General features: G+C 38.3%; 1 protein-coding gene and 1 non-coding gene across 3 annotated transcripts in view; both read right to left on the minus strand.

The window, feature by feature from the left end:
• Positions 1-376: 376 nt before the first annotated feature.
• The window catches only part of GYS2 (glycogen synthase 2), a 62,924-nt gene continuing 40,655 nt past the window's right edge, over positions 377-22,645 (minus strand). For both annotated transcript variants that reach the window (XM_069491218.1, XM_069491217.1), the window contains 5 exons: positions 12,583-12,709; positions 9,812-9,907; positions 8,746-8,909; positions 7,435-7,515; positions 377-4,929 (listed from right to left, as the gene is read on the minus strand). In XM_069491218.1, coding sequence (XP_069347319.1) covers positions 4,708-4,929; positions 7,435-7,515; positions 8,746-8,909; positions 9,812-9,907; positions 12,583-12,709 — 690 coding nt within the window. In that variant the 3' untranslated portion in view covers positions 377-4,707. The remainder of the gene's footprint in view (positions 4,930-7,434; positions 7,516-8,745; positions 8,910-9,811; positions 9,908-12,582; positions 12,710-22,645) is intronic.
• LOC138397748 (U7 small nuclear RNA) lies at positions 11,408-11,470 on the minus strand. Its single transcript, XR_011235862.1, has one exon. It is a non-coding gene; the product is annotated as a U7 small nuclear RNA (small nuclear RNA).

Below are 22,645 nucleotides of genomic sequence, written 5' to 3' on the forward strand. Positions count from 1 at the left end.
TGACCGCAATTCTTATTGTCATCAGTATATAGCTGTTATTTTGTAGCCAAAGAATATCTTTATGTGATTATCTCTTCAACTTGGAATTGTAATTTCACTGTGTTAAAAAATCAAAACCCTGCTTGTAAAATTTGTCTGTATCTTGTTTCAGAATGGAATAATGAAACTAAATTCAACTTAATGTAACATTAATCTCTGTCCAAAAATAATATGTGAGTATTAAAAGTTTGTGTGGTATTAAAATAGGCACCTGTCATTAATTCTGATTTGATTTTTAAGTTGATTTATTAGGTAGTACATATGTCCAATTTATTGAAAATTATTTACTCATCAGACATAAATTTGTATATATTGGCTGCTTAAATACTGTGTTTATTCTAAGAACACTTTTAACATCTATCTTATGAAATAATTCTTCCCACAATTACCCAGAACAATCTCAAGTATTTCGTACTAAATATTTTAAAAAGCTGTCTAAATGACCAATGGCTGTTAAAATATAGCTCCAAGTACTATAAGTACTAGAATTTCTTGAATGTGTTGCCATACAAATGTACTGTTAAAGGATCCCTCTCCCCAGTTTGCTTTTCAACTATCTTTGGATGTCTTTCCAATTCTCTTTATTCCTATATTTTTATATAAGTGATCATAGATCAAAAAGCTTTCCCACTGTATGGCTTGTGTTTTAAAATTGGGAAATTTCTGTGGTACTAGAATACCTCCTGGCCTCCAGGTGAGACTTCCAGCCACTTTCTGTTCCTACCTGTCCTCTGTGTCCAGCCTCCCCTGTGGCTATCTGGCCTCCATCCAGGGCTGTCAATTATTCTTTGTCTTCCTGGGTTTCCAGGTAGATGCCTCCCCTTTCCCCACACCACCACTGTGATTCTGAGAGGAGAGAAAAGGACAAAGGGGCCCTGGCTTGTTCAAATCAGCCTCCGGCTCCCATTTCTTCTTTACCCAGTTATGAGAAATGAAAATGTATGTCCTGTCAACCTTTTTCTTTTTAAATTTTTTTTTTTTTTTTTTTTTGAGACAGAGTCTCACTCTGTTGCCTGGGCTAGAGTGCCGTGGCATCAGCCTAGCTCACAGCAACCTCAAACTCCTGGGCTCAAGCAATCCTCCTGGCTCAGCTTCCCAAGTAGCTGGGACTACAGGCATGTGCCACCATGCCTGGCTAATTTTTTCTACATATATTTTTAGTTGTCCATGTAATTTCTTTCTATTTTTTTAGTAGAGACGGGGGTCTTGCTCTTGCTCAGGCTGGTCTCGAACTCCTGAGCTCAAACGATCCTCCCGCCTCGGCCTCCCAGAGTGCTAGGACTACAGGCATGAGCCACCACGCCCGGTCCCTGTCAACCTTGAGTTACATTATTTTAGCTTGGCCTCAGGAGAAAGGGAGGTTGGTAATAGAACTTCATACAGTCCAGTCTCTTCATACTGGACTGTAAATTCCTTTAGGAAGAGTTCACTTCTAATTCGGTTTGATCCTCATGACCACCATGTGAGATGGGTAATTGTATCACCCACAGTACTTCAGAGAAATTTGGGTTCATCCTGTGAAGCCTCTTTGGATCTCCCTAAGTTGACTTGACCAGTCTCTCTTCTGAGTTCTCCTTGTACCCTGGAAAACTATTAGTATAGCACTTATGACATTTCATACTCTCATCTCTCTGTTCACTCTAACACTTATCATGGAGGAAGGGTGGTATCTTGGTCTCCTCAGGCTGCTAAAACAAAATACCGTAAACTGGGTGGCTTATAAACAACAGAAATTTATTTTTCACAGTTCTGGAGCCTGGGGAGTTCAAGATCAAGGTGTTGGCAGAATCGGTGTCTAGCGAGGGCCCATTTTCCCACAGATGGCTCTTTCTCACCATGTCCTCACATGGTGGAAGGGGTGAGCAGCTCTCTGGGGCCTTTTTTATACGGGCACTAAAGAGCCCTCAGGATCTAAATCATCTCCCAAAGGCCCCACCTCCTTTGTGGATACCATCTCATTGGGGATTAGGATTTCAATACAGATGTTCCTCGATTTATCATAGAATGGTTAAATTTAGGATTTTTTGACTTAATAATGGTGTGAGAGCAATACACCTTCAGTATGCTCTTTGACTTAACGATGGGGCCACATCCAGACAGAACCATCATAAATTGAAATTATCCAGACGTAACCCTATCATAAGTGGTGGAGCACCCGTATGTGAACATTCAGACCACAGCAGGTGGTACAATCCTTAAGAAAAGTCTTGCTGTCAGCTAATCAGGCACCACACACTGTTTTCTATAGTTCCTGTCCTCCAATTTATGAACACATACATTCTTTCAAAGAATCATTTTTTGTACCTGTATTTCTCCCAGTAAGACCATTTATTTATGCAACTATTTATTTATGTACAGGGCACTGTGCTAGATACAGAGTCATCTAACAATCATATTTGTTTCTCCTCATTAGGCTTTGTCGGTCTTGGGAAAAAGATAAATAAGTGACCTGAGCAGAGGATGGAGTCAAGTGGCAGCATCTGTCTAAATAGGACGCCAAGCACAGGGTAGAAACTGACTCTTACACATGCCACTCAAAACCAGATGTTTGAAAAGTCAGTTAATTTTCATATGCACTATCATTTGCGCTCATGTCTCGTAATAGAACTATTCTTTCATTGAGCAAAAAGCACTTACATTTTAAATTTAAATGAGATATTTTTACTGTATAGCTCACGCTAACAGACCAGCCAATTACCAATCAAGAGTATCATTTGCATACACACATTATGTGACTTTACTAGTGATACATTTTCATGGTTATTGTAACATGAACCCCTCTTTTATCATGAGATCTTTCTGGCACTTCAGAAAATGGACCTGCAATATAAATTCATCTAGCATTTCTCTGCTCTCCATTGCAGAGTATTTCTAATTGCTCTGCGGATGCTGAGTTAATTGTGCAAAATCCACAGAGTATTTTTCAAGGGTTAAGTTTTAAGCAATTTATTTCCCTTTTCCTGAACCTCCAAATAAGGTGAATTTACAACAATCTTCCATTTTGGTCTGATTAATGGTTGTATCCAACAGTCTTCAACTTTTCCTAGCTAATGGGGCAACAGGGGAGCTTGATTAGTTTTCCACTGGTCTTGTACCATCTGACATATTGTTGTTACTCTTCCACTGTTGCCATCAACAATCCAGCACTGACAAGACCAAAACCTTTTTAGAGCCTTTTCAGACCAAAGCCAACTGATACATTAATCAAAGTATTTACTGTGAGCTAGATAGAACTTACAATGAATGACTACTTAGATACAATAAAAGCAATCCAAGAGTGAATGTGGTTTTGTTTTTTGCCAATTTAGATTTACATTTAAAACATAAATCTGCTTAATTGTAATCATTCCACTATGTCTCTAAGCACATCACAGAATATGTTAAAGACACTGTCATTATAACTAAATAGATGCTCTCTTTTTCCCCACTAATTATTTGTAAAAGATAGTTTGAAATGTTATTCTTCACTAGGCACTATTCATGACAGGTGCTTTGCACATGTTATTTAGATGTCTAAAAGATTTTTAAACAAGACATTATCAACAAAAGTTAAATTATTAAATATTGACGTATTTATTCTTTTGGATTTAACCATTTATCATCTATGGAAGATTGACCAAATTTTCAAAAAGTCCTTCCATTTAAACAATAGAAAACTGGTTACAGTAAGATGGTACAGTGCAGATGGTAACATCTATTTATCATTAGTTTGGGCATGAATTCTAGATTTCAAAAGTGACATAAATATGCATTAATATACATCAAGATCTGGATCTAAGACAGCTATTTGTTTATGAATTTTGTCTTTGTAAAGCTAGATATTAGGTTCTGATGCATGAGAAAAGTGAAAATAACCAATAAAGAACTTAGTTATTTAAAATATGTAGGTAGTATACATTCATGGCTAAGATCAGGATTTTGGGTTGGGGAAATGAGAGACTTATGTGGTGGGGTACAGAAGCTGTATAAATACCAAGCAAAGGATTGTGATAATAATTTTAAAATAAACACTAATAAGAGAAAATCCTTATTGCTTGAATTAACCATTCTTTTTTTTTTTTTTTTTTTTTTTTTTTGAGACAGAGTCTCACTCTGTTGCCCAGGCTAGAGTGCTGTGGCATCAGCCTAGCTCACAGCAACCTCAAACTCCTGGGCTCAAGCGATCCTCCTGCCTCTGCCTCCCGAGTAGCTGAGACTATAGGCACACACCACCATGCCCGGCTAATTTTCTCTATTTTTAGCTGTTTGGCTAATTTCTTTCTATTTTTAGTAGAGACGGGATCTCGCCCTTGCTCAGGCTGGTCTCGAACTCCTGACCTTGAACGATCCACCCGCCTTGGCCTCCCAGAGTGCTAGGATTACAGGCATGAGCCACCACGCCCAGCCTGAATTAACCATTTTTAAAAACACACCCAGTCTTCCCCCTTTAACTAATTCTCCTCTTTATACTTAAATTTACTGGGGAAACATGAGGTGGGAAGAATAACTTGGATTTTATTCTAAATTACAAAATTGCCATTTACTTAATCTTTTCCACTTTTTAGGCATAGAATAAATTCCATTGGAATATTTAGAAGAAGAAAATGAAATCTGTAGTATTTTCATTCTTTTAAATAATCATTCTTACTCTGTTCTTACAAAACTAGCTCTGCTCAGCACGTGTGGAATTCAGTTCTTGTATTCACCATGCAGCTTTTTCTTCCCACGAGGAATATGGCTCAGAGAAAATGGTGACTTAATATTTAACCGGTCCCTTTCAGCCTCCTCTTCCTCATCGTATCTCTCATCATCTGTTTCATCTTCCACATCACTGCTCTGAGGGCTGGAGGTCTGAGACCCTGAAGGAGAAGGTGGCACTGAGGAAGGCCTGGGATATTTAAATCCTTCCGTCTGCCAAAGACAAAAATAAGACACAAATGTTATAATGATTTCTTGGTTTTCAGTAATGTAAACACTGTGCATGCCCATTCAATAAAAAAAAGTGTTAGATATCTTTTGTGGTCTGTTTTGATGCTATTAAACTTTGGTTCATTTTGATTTTGGTACCACCAAGCTCAAGAAATATTCGTTAAATACACAGCTATCCTTTTTTTTTTTTTTTTTTTTCAGAGACGGAGTCTTGCTCTTTTGCCCTGGCTAGAGTGCCGTGGCATCAGCATAGCTCACAGCAACCTCCAACTCCTGGGCTTAAGCAATCCTTCTGCCTCAGCCTCCCTAGTAGCTGGGACTACAGGCATGTGCCACCATGCCCGGCTAATTTTTTTTCTATGTATATTTTTAGCTGTCCAGATCATTTCTTTCTATTTTTAGTAGAGTCGGGGTCTTGCTCTTGCTCGGGCTGGTCTCAAACTCCTGAGCTCAAATGATCCTCCTGCCTCGGCCTCCCAAAGTGCTAGGATTATAGGCGTAAGACACCTCGCCTGGCCCACAGCTATCCTTTATTAAGCACTGAAGTATGCCAGATGCTATATAGATGTTATCTCATTTAGTCTTTTAACAACACTTAGATAAATTTGTTCCTACAGAAGACAATTGAGGGTTAGAAAGGCCAAATGACTTGCACAATGTCATACAACACTCAGTGGTAGAGCAAAGATTTGCACCAGGTCTGTGATGGCTCCAGATCCTTTCAACTCAACTGCCCTGTTACATTGCTGAGATTGTCAGTCTCTGTCTCTATGAGATTTTCTTCACAAAGTTGCAGGATATGGGCAGCCTGGACATGCCATGGAAAGCCACCGACAGAAGGCATTCTGGAATCCAGGCCATTTCGCTGACCCTAAAATTCTACCGGTTGCTATTATTTCAGTTAATGAGAAAACATCACTAGGTTTTAATCAAATTGCTCTTCTACTTAAGGTTACTAACTTGTTTGATAAACACATGCTGAGCACCAACTATGTAGCAGGCACCCTGAAACCACTAAAGAAACAAGAAGAAAAACATGATCCCTGCCCTCTAGGAGAGCATGTGGTCGAATGGGAAGATAGACGTATGAAAGTGTTTTAGATATTTGTCACTTTGTATTTCAACTGTTTTATATATTATTATCATGTCATACATGTACAGTCATTTTAAGGTTCAAATACATTACCTGTAAGCAATATTTAAAAAAAAAAAAAAAAAAGAGCTGAGTCCTGCACTGAGGACCTGCTTCAGAAAGTGCTCAATACTTATTAGATATGATAAGTAGATAAATAAGTTGATAAGCAGACAAATGGATGCATATTGCTGAATTATCATCAAGTGGAGTGAGCAGCTCTAAGCTAAGCAATCAACTCTCTGAATGGTAGAATCATAAACATGGGAGTTGGAATTTATGGATTGGGGGATAAAGAAAACCCTTTCACCTTCTCTAGGGCAAATTTTTCCTTGGGTTAACTTTCTGTTAATAGATCCCCATTCCTCTGGAAACCTGATATAGGCAGAAAATAAGTTGTGTTATTAGACAAAATTCTGTATGGAAAAAGTGAGCCCTAATTGAGAAATTACATCTGAACTTGAAGGATCTATAAATACTTGATGGGGAGCCAGAGTTTTGGGGAATCTCTTAATATGATGATTCTTATAATCAGGCATATTTCTTTCTAGAAGCATGGAAGCTTATTTGTGGAGATTTACATGAGATATTGGCACCTGTAAGGCTTGGAGCTACTAAGCTAAGGGGGATCTCAGACCCAATGGTATGAGTCTTATCTCCTTGTACCTAAGCTGTCACTTGGTGGGTGAGAGGCTAGAGAAGTTTAGCTCTTGGACTGCTGTGTAGGCTGCTGCAAGGACTAATCCCACTAAAGAGAAATGACTGATGCTACCCTACTTTAAGCCGTATTCAGGTCTTCTCCCCTTGTAAGTGAATCCGATGGCAAATGTGACCTATGGTAGTCTCATGAACATAAATGTCTAGTTGGACTTCAGAAGAAGACTCCCTGGTAGGCACTCCTGAATGGAACATAAATGCTCATCTAGTCCAATTCTCCCTGTGGTGCTTGAAGTTACCCTATTTTACTCTTGCCAAGTGGTCATGCTATATTTAATCACTTCCTGGGATAGCAAATTCACTTTCTGTTAAAGCAGCCCAGTTTATTTTTGAACAGCTCCCAGAAGAATGGATATCTAACACAGCCTTTTCAAGCATTTAGGCAGAGAGAGTTTTCATTTGGAGGTGCTTCTCCAATGGCAGGAATGACCTGTCTACTTTTTCTATACATAAGGCTAACTCTGAATCAAGGGCTTTTAGATAGTCTAATTTGCAGGTTCTTTGCTTTGACTCAACACCATGAAAAAGTATAACAGCTTGTGTACTTAGTGACTTCCAAAGTAAAAAGTATTGTTAGAACTTGTCATACATAAGAAATTTTGCTTTCAAAACAAATAAAGAATATATTAAATATTTACCGTTGGTGGTGATATGAGTTCCACGTGGAATTTATCTGGAAAAGCTCTGCTTAATGTCAGGTGCCGGGCATGCTGGTAATACTATTGGTAGAAAGCCAATCCATAGGTTAAAAAACAAAAGAGTTATTATATGGCTTTATTCTCCAAGTTCTGAAATAGGTATTTTTTTATTTTTTATTTTTTGTTTTTATGAGACAAGATCTTGCTCTGTTGCCTGGGTTAGAGTGCAGTGGTGTCATCATAGCTCACTGCAACCTCAAATTCTTGGGCCCAAGCGGTTTTCCTGCTTCAGCCTCCTGAGTAACTGGGACTTCAGGTGAAATATCTATATTTTTTTAAGTGGCAGAATATATTTACTCTAATTTCAAGATCAGGAAATAAGTGGCAGTTAGTAGTCTTATTATTTTTCAATGCATAGGCGCAAAAAAAAAAAAAAAAGAATACTATGAAAAGCAGGGAGAGAACAGCCATACTGGCCATACTGAGCTCTGAGGTGAGCTCTAAGGTGAATGAAAATGCTGGTTTCATTCCACAGGGAAGCAGTAAGGCATGGAAAAAACATGGGGTCTGAATAGTCAGACAAATTAAATATAAATCCTGCTTCAGACCTTAGGTAAGAAACATAACTTCTGATTGGCTTGTCTTTCTGCCTCCATTATAAAATGAAGATAATAAAATTAATCATCTAGATTGCAATGAGCACAGGCATTAGTGTGCTCAGCCTGCGGCAGCATCTACCATCATTCAGCCAGGCAAGCTCAGCAATATGCAAGCAGATACATTAAGTGAAGGAAAAGAAGATTAATTTATTACTAAATCATCCAGTGCTAAGCTATGGGAACATCTGGGGGGTTATAAACCTATTGCACTATTGAAAGGAGGTATTTCCTGTACTTGTCACTTTGAGGAACAATATTATCCCCACTCCCCACTGCAGTTGAAGAATACGACCACATTATCTCCCTGGAGTGAAACCAAGTAGGGACTTTTCTCTTGATATTTTCATCAACTTCATAAAATGTTTCTGCATACCTGTAATGCATCACATTAAGCATTGACAACAGAATAACTAGAAAAATTAGTGCCAGATCCTGAGGAACTCGCTATTATGGATGAACTGAAACTAAACATGAAGAATTGGGTTTAGGACTTTGCAAACTCATATTAAGTTTAAAAAGTACATGAAAACACTGAGATTTTAACAATTATGATTTTGAATTGACTTTACAGGTTATGACAAGAAACAGCACTTTTATCGAGTCCAGTGGAATTTTTAAAGTAATCCTCTGTATTTATCAAAAACTTCCTTACTCTGCCTAAGTATCTCCAATCCAGCAGATCTGAGAGCCTCTCAGTTCGGTTCCTCTGGATAATTCTTTGGCGGCGTGACTGTTTGCAAAATCCATAGAGAAACTTAGTCAGCTGATTGCAAGAATCATCAGGAGAGCGGAACCGCCTGTCAACAATGTAAATACCTGAAGAGCACAAAAGCCAGAGCACAGGTAAAAGCAGGGCTAATCTCAAACGTTTCTTCTATTCTTCATTGTCTCTTTGATTCCACCAAAGACGGTTTGCATCATCCACTCCCTGTGTCAGCTATTGCCTCCACGTTATCTTGTCCGTTCTAAGGCTTTATTTCTTCTGTGACCTTCTAACAGTTTACAACCATCACCTACACACAGCTAACAAAGTGGATCTTGCTGAAAAAATCTGGCAGTCTGGGGGTACACTGTATCGGCGATTCTTCACGGAGCTACAGACTCTACGTGGGTATCAGTGCTTTTTAGGGTCCCTAATGTCACCAGTGTGTAGCCATGGCTAAAAAGCACAGCTCTAGCCCACGGAAAGAGAACAGTGACAGTGCAAGTGTAAAAGACCCAGGGAACCAGCGATGTGTAGGCAGGGAATCCATCCCATTCCAACTCTTCTTGCTGCTAGGCAACACGGACAGAGAGATGGTGATATGCAAATTCTCCTGCTATCTTAAAAAACTTACGTGAATTTTGCTAACTTGACTTTTAATAATAATAATACATGTACTCTCTATATAATGACCAATATGTGTATTCTAAGACCATGGTTATTGTAATATCACTTCTAGGAAGTAGAGGGCCAAATCAGAGTTCATAAAAAAAGGGAGGGAGAAATGTTTGTCCAGGTTTTGCATTCTTTTTGCAGTTTGTCTTTTGGGCAATAGATTTAATATTAATAGCATTCTTATGCTATCTATGGACCACATAATTAAATATACTTTTAATTATACAAGAAGTATAAACATTATCAGGGTAGCTTTAGAGTTAGGCTCTGTGAAGAGCCAGTGCTTTGTCTGGTTAGAGGTCGTGTCGCCCAGGGTTGGGTTAATGATGAAAAACCTCACCGTAAGCAGTAGGATCGGCTACGTGCTCCTGCATGAAACAGCCAAAGCCGGAGAGGTTTGTTGTCACACTGGGGATACCCATCACAGTGCATTCAGCTGCCAAGAGAAATAGACAAAAACGTGGCAACTCCTGTATCTTCATATGCATGCAGAGGAGGAAAAAGCCCTAGTCCCCCTAATCATAGCAATGTTTACTTTGTGTCAGGCACTGACTAAGCTCTTTCCATGTCTCATTACTTATTTAATCTTCTCAACAACCCTGAAGTTGGGCTATCATTATCCCCACCTTACAGGTGAGAAAACTGAGGCACAGAGAAGTTAAATAACTTGCCCAACTTCACAAAGCCAGGGTTCGTGGTAGAGCTGGGGTTTGAAGCCACGCGCCCAGCTGCAGAGTTCTTGCTCAGAACTGCCACTCTCTACTGCCTCTCCAACCCCAGCTGGTTTTGTGTTTTGCTCCATTCTAGCCTGTCTTTAATTACTTGGGAAGTTTATGGGGTAGGTTCAATGTATTTTGGACATGAACAACTTCTCCCTCTATATAAATCTCCCTTGGCACATATTACTGTCACTTTTCTCGGGAGCTCAATGAACTCTCTCAGTCCTCCCTTACCTTTTAGTCAAAACTTGTTTTCCAGAAAATAACTGATATGTCTTTAAAAAAATCTTAGGTCTCACTCTGTTGCCCAGGCTAGTGCAGTGGTATCATCATAGCTCACCATAACCTCAAACACCTGATTAAAAACCATCCTCCTGCCTCAGCTTCCTGAGTAGCTGGGACTACAGGCACATGCCAACACACCTGGCTAATTTTTCTATTTTCTGTAGACATGGAGTCTTGCTCTTGCCCAGGCTCCTCTTGAAGTCCTGGCCTCAAGTGATCCTCCTGCCTTAGCCTCCCAATGTGCTAAGATTACAGGCATGAGCCTCTGTCCCTGGTAAGGATGTCTGCATTTTTAACAAGGAATTTATATTTAATTATGGAATTACTCTTGGTTGGTGAGTGGAGATGGATGAAAAAAAGGAAATCTTCCCATTACTCATGAAGTAATACAAATGTACTTATAAATACAATTATCTCTTGCTCTGCAAATATATCATCTTGGTTTAGCTCTTTAGCTAGAGAGCAATGGTTCTCTAATTTTTTAGGGCTGGTGGAGGGAAGAAAGGTGGGACAGGGGTTATCAACACTTTTGAGAGTCTGATGAAAATTCTAGAAATTGTCTCTACAAAAATTCTCACACACTTGTGTACAAAATATTCCCTCCAACTCCATCAATATTCACAGATCCTCAATGTTTATTAAACATCTGTTAATACCCTACGTAGTAAAATTCCAGGTACCCATGTAAATTTAGCATATGTTCACTGGATGAATTTAATAAAATAAGTACTTATATTCATTAATCTTTCTCAAAACACAGAACAGACCTTAATGAATACTTTCTGGAGTGAATTAGACGTAGTATCATATAAAAAGATTATTCTAAAAAAATCTAATATGTTAATTCCAAATTTATACCACCAGAAGTCTCATTATTTCTGTAACAGTAGGTTAGGTGAACAGTGACCAACTCTCTTTTTTTTTTTTTTTATTTAGGATTTTCTGGTAAGGACCGAAAAACCTGCTAGACAAATTCTAAAAGAGCTGTAACACTACCAACTCCCTTTGGTTACTGTGAAACACAGGATGACTCATTCACTGCAGAGTATATCACAAACTCTTTTCCTTATCTATTAATACTTATCTTTTATAACATCTTCTTTGATCCTCACTTTAAAACATTAGACATATCTCCCCTATCATTTTGGGAGGTTAAGTCTAACTTTACCCTATAAAATGACATTTATTTGGGCGGAAAGTCGGCTGCTGGTTCTATCACATTCTCTTTTCCTGACAGAAATGATTTCCCACATTGCTGCAGTCACTCATGCATTTGGTTTTGTGCTCCTCTATCCATGACACTTCAAATAGTAAACTGCGTTGCTTACCAGAAATAACAGGAATAAGGTCAATAACAAAGTGTCAGGTTCATCAGTGAAATGTGTGTTTTATGTGTCCCAAAAGATACTCTCCTACAAACAATTTAAGATATTTATGGGGGCGTTTCATAAGTAAGAAGACACCACCTTTGCAAAAGTGAAATTGATACCAATGTCAATTTTTAGAACTGCAAGGGAGATAGCTAGGGGCGTTAGACAAATACATTTTCTCCCATCCAAGTACTAACCAGGCCCGACTCTGCTTAGCTTCCGAGATCAGACGAGATCGGGCGCGTTCAGGGTGGTATGGCCATAGACAGACAAATACATTTTCTATGTTATGTTTCAAGAAGTAACAATCCTTTGTCTATTTCTCTCACGAAATTTTAATGTTTTTACAACTGCTGGCAAATGATTCTTGTCGAAATGGAGAACAATAGACCTTACGAGAAAAGATACAGTGTCCTCATGTCACTCCTATCGTAAAGATTATAGTATCCTATTGTTGTAGAATTTAAAATTCTATATTCAAATTCTTGGGCAAGAATGCAGACATTAGAAAAGTCCTTCCTCTTCATATGGAATTCCTATGTAATCTTTGCCCTTATTCTTAGGTCAGAATCTACAAAGCATAAAATCGACCCCTGAGATAGATCCAACCAAAATCATTTTCAAAACAGACTGAAAAATCAAAACCTAAGTAGAAATTACACATCACCTTTGAATATTATATACATACATATAAAACAAAAATCCAAAACATTCCACAGTCAATACATGTCACATACCTGGAGTATAACCCCAGGGTTCATAGTATGACGGAAATACTCCAAGATGACAACCTCGTACAAACTCCTCATAGTCCATGGGTAATAAGGGGCTGGTGGAGGATAGAAACTCTGGGTGCAAAATCACCTAAAAAAGGAAAATTCTAATAAAAAAAGAGAAAAAGAAGAAAGTAAAGAGAAAAATCTCCTACAATTTGATTATTTCAATACCATACTATAAAATCCTTGTTTTCTAGATTCATGAAAAAAAAAAAGAAAAGAAAAAAAAATCATAGGTGGTTTTTTTCTCCTCTGTTCATTGTGCAAGAGTATCTACTCTGCAGACTTAACTTACCCTCAGATCCTGAAGGAGCTCAGGAAATCTCACCCTAAAATATGAGTCTTGGTATAAAGAATATTTTGAATTAAAGGTCCTTCGAAATAGAAAGGCATTTGGAAGGGGCTTTCCCTCTATCTGCATAAACTGGACTGACCCATCAAAAGAATAATGGACTTCCCCTTCCCTTCTCTTCCCTTTCCTTTATCTCACTATATTGCAGGAAAGAAAATCAAGCATGCAACCAGACCTGGCCCAAATCATTGTAAACATAATACCTGCCTCTCAGGTTAATTTACAAGTCAATCTGTTTCTCCTTGTGCATTCATTCTCCCTCGTATCTATTTATTCTCCCTAACAACATTTATTGCCACTAAACAGAATTACCTATATTCCTCATCTCCCCCTCCCCTCCAAAAGGCAGGTGTAAAAACATGTGGATCCCATTGGGTAATCACTCTGATTCTCCCCATGCACAAATAAATAAACCTCTTTCATTAATTTGCCTTAATTTTGAGTTGATTTTTCAGCAAACTTTCAGGGGAAAGGGCAAGTTTCCCCTCACCCTCACAGTCCCAAGGCATAGATGAGAGGATAAGGAATTAGCATGCTCATTTTTGCTCTCACACTAAAGTATATTCTCCAGCCTAACCTCTCTCTATCTGTAATAAAGGTTATATTTGGTTCTCTAATTGCTGACTCCTATCTTAATTATCATTTTGTTCCCAAGTAGAGCAAGGAAGAGGGGAGCTATATAATGAATCACCCTCACATGCCCTAAGCACGAGTTATCCAAGTGAAATGGAACAGAGAGAAAGAAAAAATGTTCTAGAAATCTCATCTAGATCAGCTCTCACTGGAGGAATTCACTCAAGCCACTTTTCTCACCTAGGTAACTGCCTCCTCCTCCCTGCTTCTATTCAGGTAGGGTCTCTACTCAACACAACTGGAGTGATCCTTTAAACATGTCAGTCACTCTCCTGCTCAAAATCCTTCAGCAGCTTCCCATTTCACTCAGAGGAAAAGCCAACGTATTTACCATGGCCTGTAAGCAGTGCATGCTGGCGAGTATTTAAGAACTGAGAAACTGATGTATAAATATATAGCTGCACATATATTTATTATAAATTTTGATATAGACATAACGTATGGCATACGATTTCCAAATAATAAAAAATGCGCACACAAAAACCTGCACACTGGTGTTTATAACAACTTTATTCATAATTGCTGAAACTTGGAAGCAACCCAGGTGTCCTTCAGTAGGTGAATGGACAAATAGGCTGTGATACATCCAGACACTGGACTACTATTCAGCACTAAAACAAAATGAGCTATCAAGCTACAAAAACAGAAGAAATTTAAATGCATATTACTAAGTGAAAAAGGCTAGTCTGAGAAGGCTACATACTGTCTGATTCCAACTATGTGACATTCTGGAAAAAGCAAAACTATGGAGCCAGTAAAAGGATGAGTGGTTACCAGGGATTGAGGGGAGTGTGAGGGATGAACAGACAGAGCACAGAGGACTTTTAAGGCTGTGAAACTATTCTGCATGACACTACAATGATGAGTACATGTTACTATACATTTGTCAAAACCCACAGAATGTACAACACAAAGAGGGAACCTTAATGTAAACTGTGTATCTTGGGTGATGATGTGTCAATGTGGTTCATCCATTGTAACAAATTTACCACTCGGGTAGGGGGCGTTGATAATGGAGAGGCTATGTATGCCTGGGAGTGGGGGGTAAATGGAAACTCTTTGTATTAATACTTTCTGCACGACTGTGCTGTGAACCTAAAAATGCTCTTAAAAATAGTCTCTTAAAAATGTGCATATACAATACTCCTTACTGTGAGTTCTATATAGTCAATTAATTCTCACAAAATGCTTTTTTAAAATTTTTGCCAAAATCTTATATTTGTAACCAACTTATGGTTTCAAATAATGACTGAGTGTAGCTCTGACATAAATGTTGGTTGATTTCCTTTGTTAATGAGTAAAAGAAAGTGAAATATAATGGAGACATATGTCGGAACTTCACAGGTTCATTAGTAAGGCAAGTGACTTTTTTGCTGAGCTGCATATTAGTTTTTGAAGGCTGAAAAAATATTTTGTGCCATTCACAATATAATGGCTACAGATACAACACATTTTAAAGTTTAACCTGCATTATTAATATTTCTCCATCACTGTCTCAAGTCCAGAAATCGATGCACAGTAAATCAAGCCATGATTTGCAGTGTTTGCCTATTCCACTCTACAAATGCTCCCACCATTGCTAATTTCAAGTTCCCAATGTGAAGTCACTGAACCAGAAGATGAAGGGAGAAGTAGCACAACATTATAGAGCATTTGCACCACATGGATGCAACAGACAACAGTAACCTCAAGAATATAGTTAATAGTGACATGTACTAAAAAATTGGATGTGGTGAATTTTGAGCTTTATCTTTCACAAAATATAATTGATTTATATAATTTGATTTTTAAATATGGCTGTATTTAAAAGTGCCTCACAAAATTTCTGAAAATTTAACAACTAGCTCTTGTGTGCTGGTATGATCCAGTTCTGGGACCACCCTGCCTGTAATGTCTGCAAAGGCAGAGTTAAGAGAGGGCAAGGCTGGAATTGCAAAGGTGCGGATATAGCAACTATTTAACTTGTAACTGTGTGAATGAATTTTCCTATTTCTCCTATTAACTACAGTTCTCATTGAGCTATTATTAGATTCCCTCTCAGCCTTGCCCATATCTAAGTAGTTATTAAAAATAAGTAAAATCTGGTTTAAAAGTACTGGGAATTCCAAATTTGCAGAACAGTTCCAAGTACAATATGAAGAGAATTAGTCTTTTCCAGGACCATTTGTAAGGTGTGAATTGATGCCCACCATACCCAAGTCCCAGACAAGAGCATTCTCTTACATAACCACAATATAAACACAATAATGAGGAAATTAACATTGATACATCACTACCATTTAATCTTTAAATCACATTCAAGTTTCTCCAATGGCTCAAATAATGTTTTTAAACCAAAGGATCTGGTACAAAAGTACATATTGCATTTAGCTGTCACATCCTTCTAGCATCCTGTTTGGAAGAGGTCATGGACTTTCTTTTGCTTTCATGACCTTAATGTTTTTGAAGACTATAGTTGTTTTGAAATATGTTTCTCAATTTGGGTTTGTCTTATGCTTCTTCATGATTAGATTGAAATTATACTTCTTTGGCAGATATACTGCAGAAGTGATGCTGTGTTCTTTTCATTGCATTTTATCAAATGGTATAAGATTTATATTTTTCTCATTACTGATGATATTTATTTTGATCTCTTGATTAAGGCTATGTCTTTTTGGCTTCTCCACACTCTTTTTCCCCCTTGGTATTATTAATAAGTATTGGGGGAGGTTATTTTGAAGCTACGTGACTAGCCCATTCCTATTTAATTTTTTCTTTTTATTTCAGAATTTTATGGGGGTACACAGACTTTGGTTACATAATTTGCTTTTGTACAGTTTGAGTCAAAGTTATAAGTGTGCCCTTCACCCAGTTAGTGTGCGTTGTACCTGTTAGGTGTGAAGTTACCCATCCCTTTCTCCCCCTTTCCACCTACTTGATTTCCCTCATATCGAAGTTTTACTTCCGTATGTGCACATAGTGATGATCAATTAGTTCCAATCTAGTATTTAGTACATGTGGTGTTTGTTTTTCCATTCTTGCAATACTTCATTAAGTAGAATGGTCTCCAGTTCCATCCAGGTTGTTACAAAAGATACTAGATCACCATTTTTTTTTTTAATGACTCAATAGTGCTCCATGGTATACATATACCACATTATTAATCCACTCATATATTGATGGACACTTGGGTTGTTTCCACATCTCTGTGATTGTGAATTGTGCTGCTATAAACATTCGAGTGCAAGTGTCTTTTTTATAAAATGTCTTTTTTTCCTTTGGGTAAATACCTAGTAGTGGGATTGCTGGATCAGATGGTAGATCTAATTTTAGCTCTTTGAGGTATCTACATACTAGTTTCCATAGAGGTTGTACTAGTTTGCAGTCCCACAAACAAAACAGTGCGTAAGTGTACCTTTCTCTCTACATCCTCACCAGCCTCTGTTGTTCTGGGACTTTTTGATAAAAGCCATTCTTACTGGAGTTAGGTGATATCTCATTGTGGTTTTGATTTGCATTTCCTTGATGATTACAGATGTTGAGCATTTTTTCATGTGTTTGTTGGCCATTAGTCTATCTTCTTTTGAAAAGTTTCTGTTCACGTCTTTTGCCCACTTTTTAATGGGTTGTTTGATGTTTTCTTGTTGATTTGCTTGAGTTCTTTGTAGATTCTGGTTATCAGCCCTTTATCGGATGTATAGCAGTTTAATTAATTAATATTTGTATTAGACTTATGGGATATTCACATAGCTTCAAAAGGTTAATGTTATTTAGTGCGCTGTAATTCATGACTATCCTTATTTATTTTGATATTCAAATTTTCCATTATTTGGCCAGCAGGAGCCCCTTCAAGCTGGTTTCTGTATACGTTTAATAGGCCCCCACTGTTCCTTGAGCATTTCTTTGATTTTGACACAGGAAGTTCCAGGCTCATCTTGCATTTCACCTGCCACAGACCTAGAATCAACCATTTCTCCAAATGGAGCCCGAGTTCCTTTCCAATGGAGCCCTAGTAAAGAATGGTATTTAGAAACCAAGACCTGGCTGCTAGGTGTGCTCATTGTTATTCAGCTGTTTTCTCCCCCAGGCCCTCTCAGTGGACAGAGATGAAGAATACACACACATTCACACAGACACACTCACATACCTTCTCTCTCTCTCTTTCTCACTCACCCACACACACACACACCTCTACTCCTGGTTTCCGTTATCTTTAATTTTTAACTTACGGGGTCAGTCCCCTCTACATAACTCGTCCCGCTCCACTGCCACTCCCTCACATGCACGATGGCCTCCTCACCCCACTCTGGCTCTGACACCTGCTTCAGGCTGCCCCCCACTGCGTGGACCTTCCTCAGCCCACTTGGGCTCTGAGGCCTTTCTCTGGATGACCACAGCACCCTCCCCACTCTAGTGCAGACATCTGCCTTGTGTTGCCCCACCTAATGGCTTTAAAACTCTTCTAGAAAGAAAGGGGAAAAGAAAGAAGACGACAAAGAAACTATTTTATAACAAGCACAGTATGCTTTTCATTTTCTATTCATGAAATAAGTATATATTCTTCCAAAGAGAATAATTTGAAGAAAAACCCTAATTTGGATATTGACTATAATCATAACAACATCTGCATAAAACTTTATATATTTGCTATAGTTTGGATGTTTTTCCCCTTCAAATCTCATGTTGAAAGTTGACCCCCAATTTTGGAGGTGGGGCCTAATGGGAGGTGTTTAGGTCATGGAGGTGGATCCCTCATGAATAGATTAATGCCTCCTTGGCGGTGAGTTAGTTCTAGCTCTTATCAGTTTCCTTGAGAGCTGGTTATTAAGAAGAGCCTTTGTCCTACTCTCTCTCTCTCTCTCTCCTTCTCTCTCTCTCTCTTTTTTTTTTTTTTTTTTTTGAGACAGAGTCTCACTCTTTTGCCCTGGCTAGAGTGCCGTGGCGTCAGCCTAGCTCACAGCAACCTCAAACTCCTGGACTCAAGCAATCCTCCTGCCTCAGCCTCCCGAGTAGCTGGGACTGCAGGCATGCACCACCATGCCCAGCTAATTTTTTCTATATGTTTTTACTTGTCTAGCTAATTTCTTTCTATTATTTTTAGTAGAGATGGGGTCTCGCTCTTGCTCAGTCTGGTCTCGAACTCCTGAGCCCAAATGATCTGCCCGCCTCAGCCTCCCAGAGTGCTAGGATTACAGGCATGAGCCAACACGCCCGGCCATCCTTCTCTCTCACCATGTGATCTCTGCACACACTGGTTCCCCTTTGCCTTCTGCCATGGGTGAAAGCAGCTGGAGGCCCTGAGCAAATGCCAATCTTGAACTTTTCCAAACACAAAAATTGTGAGCAAAATATACTTTTTCCTTTATAAATTATCCAGTCTCAAATATTCCTTTATAACAACACGAAATGGCCTAAGACAATATTATAATTTTCACATATATTTCCTCATTTAATTTTAGCATTGTGCAATGGGTAGAGTAGACATTCTCATTTTCCTAATTTTAGACAGAAGCTAAGACATAAAGAGGGCCAATGAATTACTCATCTCAAATTGATTTTATCACATTATAATCTCATCATAAGGCCGAGTGTTAAGACAGAAAATAGTCTGAAGGCTTCATTTTAATGGAGAGTTTTAACCTATTGATCCACAGGGATATTACAAGCATTATTTATATCTCAGTGGATCTATAAATAGGTGATAAATTAAACTTAAGAAGAAATAAAATGATAAAATGTCCAAAGCCAGTACCAAAAATGATGATTTATTCAATCACATGAATCACAAAATGTCAAAGTAAAAATGGATGAAACATTTTCTTCCATAAAACATGATTTGAGTTTCTATTATGTGCAAAGTACTGAACTAGAAAAAGAGACAAAAGACACAGATATTGTATCTGGGCAATCATCAAATTGGTGGCGTATTGTACTTTCCTTGGCAAAGAATGAGAAAGGGGGATTTGGAAAGCATTGTGCCTACTTTGGGATTTACAAGCTTGGGAAAAGTTGTACTCTCCAAAGCCCCTTTTGGAACATGAAAATGCCATGGCTCATTCACTTTGTTCCCAGCCAAACAGAATGACATCACAACTAAATTAAGAAAACAGCTGCTCTGGCCCTAAAACAGCCAATTGCCAAAGCCCAGGGATGACGAGGGGATGTTAGAGGTCAGCTCAAGGTTACAGAGAGGATTAAACAAGATCCTGTATACAAAAGCCCGCAGCAAAGCACCTGGCTCACAGCAGGCCCTAGATCAGTAGGAAAAGAAAAACAAAACAAAATAAAACTAAAACAGAAACTTGTCTGACTCTTTATTTATCCCAGAAGGAAAACAAGGTTCCAGGAAGTTAGTTTGCTTTCCAAAGCCCAGGGTCAAGGTTTGAAATCTGCAGTCTGGGCTTTCCTCTAAGGCAGGACAGATGATAAATTCAAATGCAAATTCAAATTCAAAATAATCTACAATATTTGCTGAATCAAATATGACATTCACATCAAAAACTTTTTAATGTATTCTGAGAGTTAAGAACCACTCTATAGAGTTCAAAAAATAAGCAAGTGATCAAATAGGTACTTATATTATTACAGGCCTAAGTTATTGTCAAGTTTTTAAGGAATTCTGTTAATAAAGTAAAACACTTAATTCTGAATAGATGAAAGTTTCTCTCACTGCTTTGAGTATATATTAAATGTCAAGAAAGAACTGTACTTTTATTTCTTTTTTTGTGTGTGATTGTTTTACGATAATAAATGAACATCTCAAAACATTCCTGAGCTGAACTGCATAAACATACTTTGTGTGAGACAAACTTCCATCTCCATTCACCCTCCATAAGCCACGTGCTTTGATATGTCTGTGCCTTTTCATCTATTTTTTCCTCTGCCTGGCCAGCCCTCTCTCCTATAATGTGCACGATGAACTACTGCTCATCGATCACCATCTAGCGAACATGTCATCTTTTTTATAAAACATCTTATCAATCCTGCAGGAAAAGATAAATCCACATTCTTCTACTCTTACCAAACTCTATTCACACTCTTCTAAAAATCACTGAGCACCCATCATGTGCCAGGAACTGACCTAAGTACTAATAAAAGCTAATATTTATTATACATTGATGATGTGTCAGGTACTGTGTTTAGTGCAGCACCTATTTTTTATTGAATCCTTACAATTCTATGCATGCGAGACTATTTTATCACCATTACAGTCTTTAAGGACTTAGCCTGCTGCCTTCTTTATAGATCTGGCAGCCCCGGAAATACAGCTGAGATTTCCTTCAAGAGATGCTGGCCCCATTGATCTTGACCGACAATCCCAGCTGCCTCCCCTCTGCATCTATTGCGGCAGCTGTTCTTACATCTGCCAGGACTGACATCGACCAGTACCAGTGCCAACCCATTTCTGCCCAACAGGTGATTCCTTTAATGGGCAACTGTTGCTTGGGGAATCACTGTGGCTATTAATAGGAATCCCTATTAAAACTGTTGCATTCAATTGCCCGCAGAACAAGGCACCCGTCTGTCTGCTAACCGGAAACTATTTTGGTAAGTGGAAGGTATACGTGAAGGTAAAAGAGAATGGAAAAGTTGCTGAATACAGGAAAAAGTTGTATGTAGTAACACTAATATATTTAAAATAAGTCAACAGTAAATCATTTTACACATACACACAAAAATCAGATATCTTTGTATTAAGAAAGGAAGATTATAATGCCTTTTGCAGCAACTTAGATGGAACTAGACACCATTGTCCTAAGTGAAGTATCTCAGGAATGGAAAATCAAACACCACATGTACTCTCTGATAATTAGGAACTAATTGATGGGCACACATGGGCACAAAGAGATGTAAAGATCATAGGAAATCAAGAAAGAGGGGAAGAGGGGAAGAGTAAAACCTACCTATCAGGTGCAATGAACAATATTCCGGTAATGGGCATACAAAAAGTCACAACTTAAGCATTATAAAAGGCATCCATGTAACAAAACCATTTGTACCCCCTTAACATTTTAAAATTAAAAGAAAGAAAGGAAGCTTTGTGAAATAATTCTGAATTTGTGTTAGCTGTAGATTGTACTGTTGAAAACTATTTTTGTTTTTATTTCTGTGTGTATACATGTGAGTGTATGTGTGTGTGTATTTCTTTTCTTCCATTAACTGGCAGGCCATATAGAATAGTCTTGGACCACTGCTTTTCTGCTTTGTGAGTCACTGCAAGTGCTGCTGCTGTGTGTATTTTTTTTGTATATTTGCTAGTTTTTATTAATTCTAATTTTTTATTTAATACACTTGACTTTCCATTCTGCAAAGAAAGAGCGAGAGAAAGAGAAGAAGTAAAAGAGAGGCTGAGACATTTTTAGAACTGGGCTGTGGTCTCTGGCTCTTCCTACACCTTCCTTCCTTCCCACTCTCTCTTCGTGGGTATCTGACCTGCATCTCCCTGCCTGCTCTTGTTCTTAACGTCTTTATCCTGCACAGGCATTTCCCCTAAGAAGTCTTTTGCATATCTAATACTGACTTGGCATCTGCTGCTCAGAGAACCCAAACTGAGACGATACATACAAGACAAGATTGCTGCCTTAAAGAGCTCATCGTCTTTCTAAAGAAATGGTCACATAAAAGTTTTAAAAATACAATGGAATGTGATAATCCTATGATTGCAGTAGAGATACAGCGTCTTGGGAATGCAGATAAGAAAACAAGTGTTCCTGTCTGGAGAGAGGAATGTGTAGTAAGGAAAGGTGCAAAGAAATAATGAGAAATAATGACTTAGGTTAGATCCCAAAGGAATTGTCAGAATGACAGACAAGGGTATTTCAGAAAGAGGTAATGACATCAGCAAAGACACAGAGGCATGAAAGTGTTTAATATGCTTAGGAAATAAGGTACTTGTTCATTCCTGGAAAATGGTTTCCGTGATATAAAAAAAAATTTTTTAAACATAGATCAGCAAAACATTCTTGGTTCAGAGCTCCCAATTTCAAAGAACCTTCCAGCCTCAGCGTTCCCAAGAGCAAAGGATGCAGGAACCGTTGCCAGCCTCATGACCCATCCCTC

The sequence above is a fragment of the Eulemur rufifrons genome, chromosome 16 (genome assembly GCF_041146395.1).
Source record: "Eulemur rufifrons isolate Redbay chromosome 16, OSU_ERuf_1, whole genome shotgun sequence".
Taxonomy (NCBI): domain Eukaryota; kingdom Metazoa; phylum Chordata; class Mammalia; order Primates; family Lemuridae; genus Eulemur; species Eulemur rufifrons.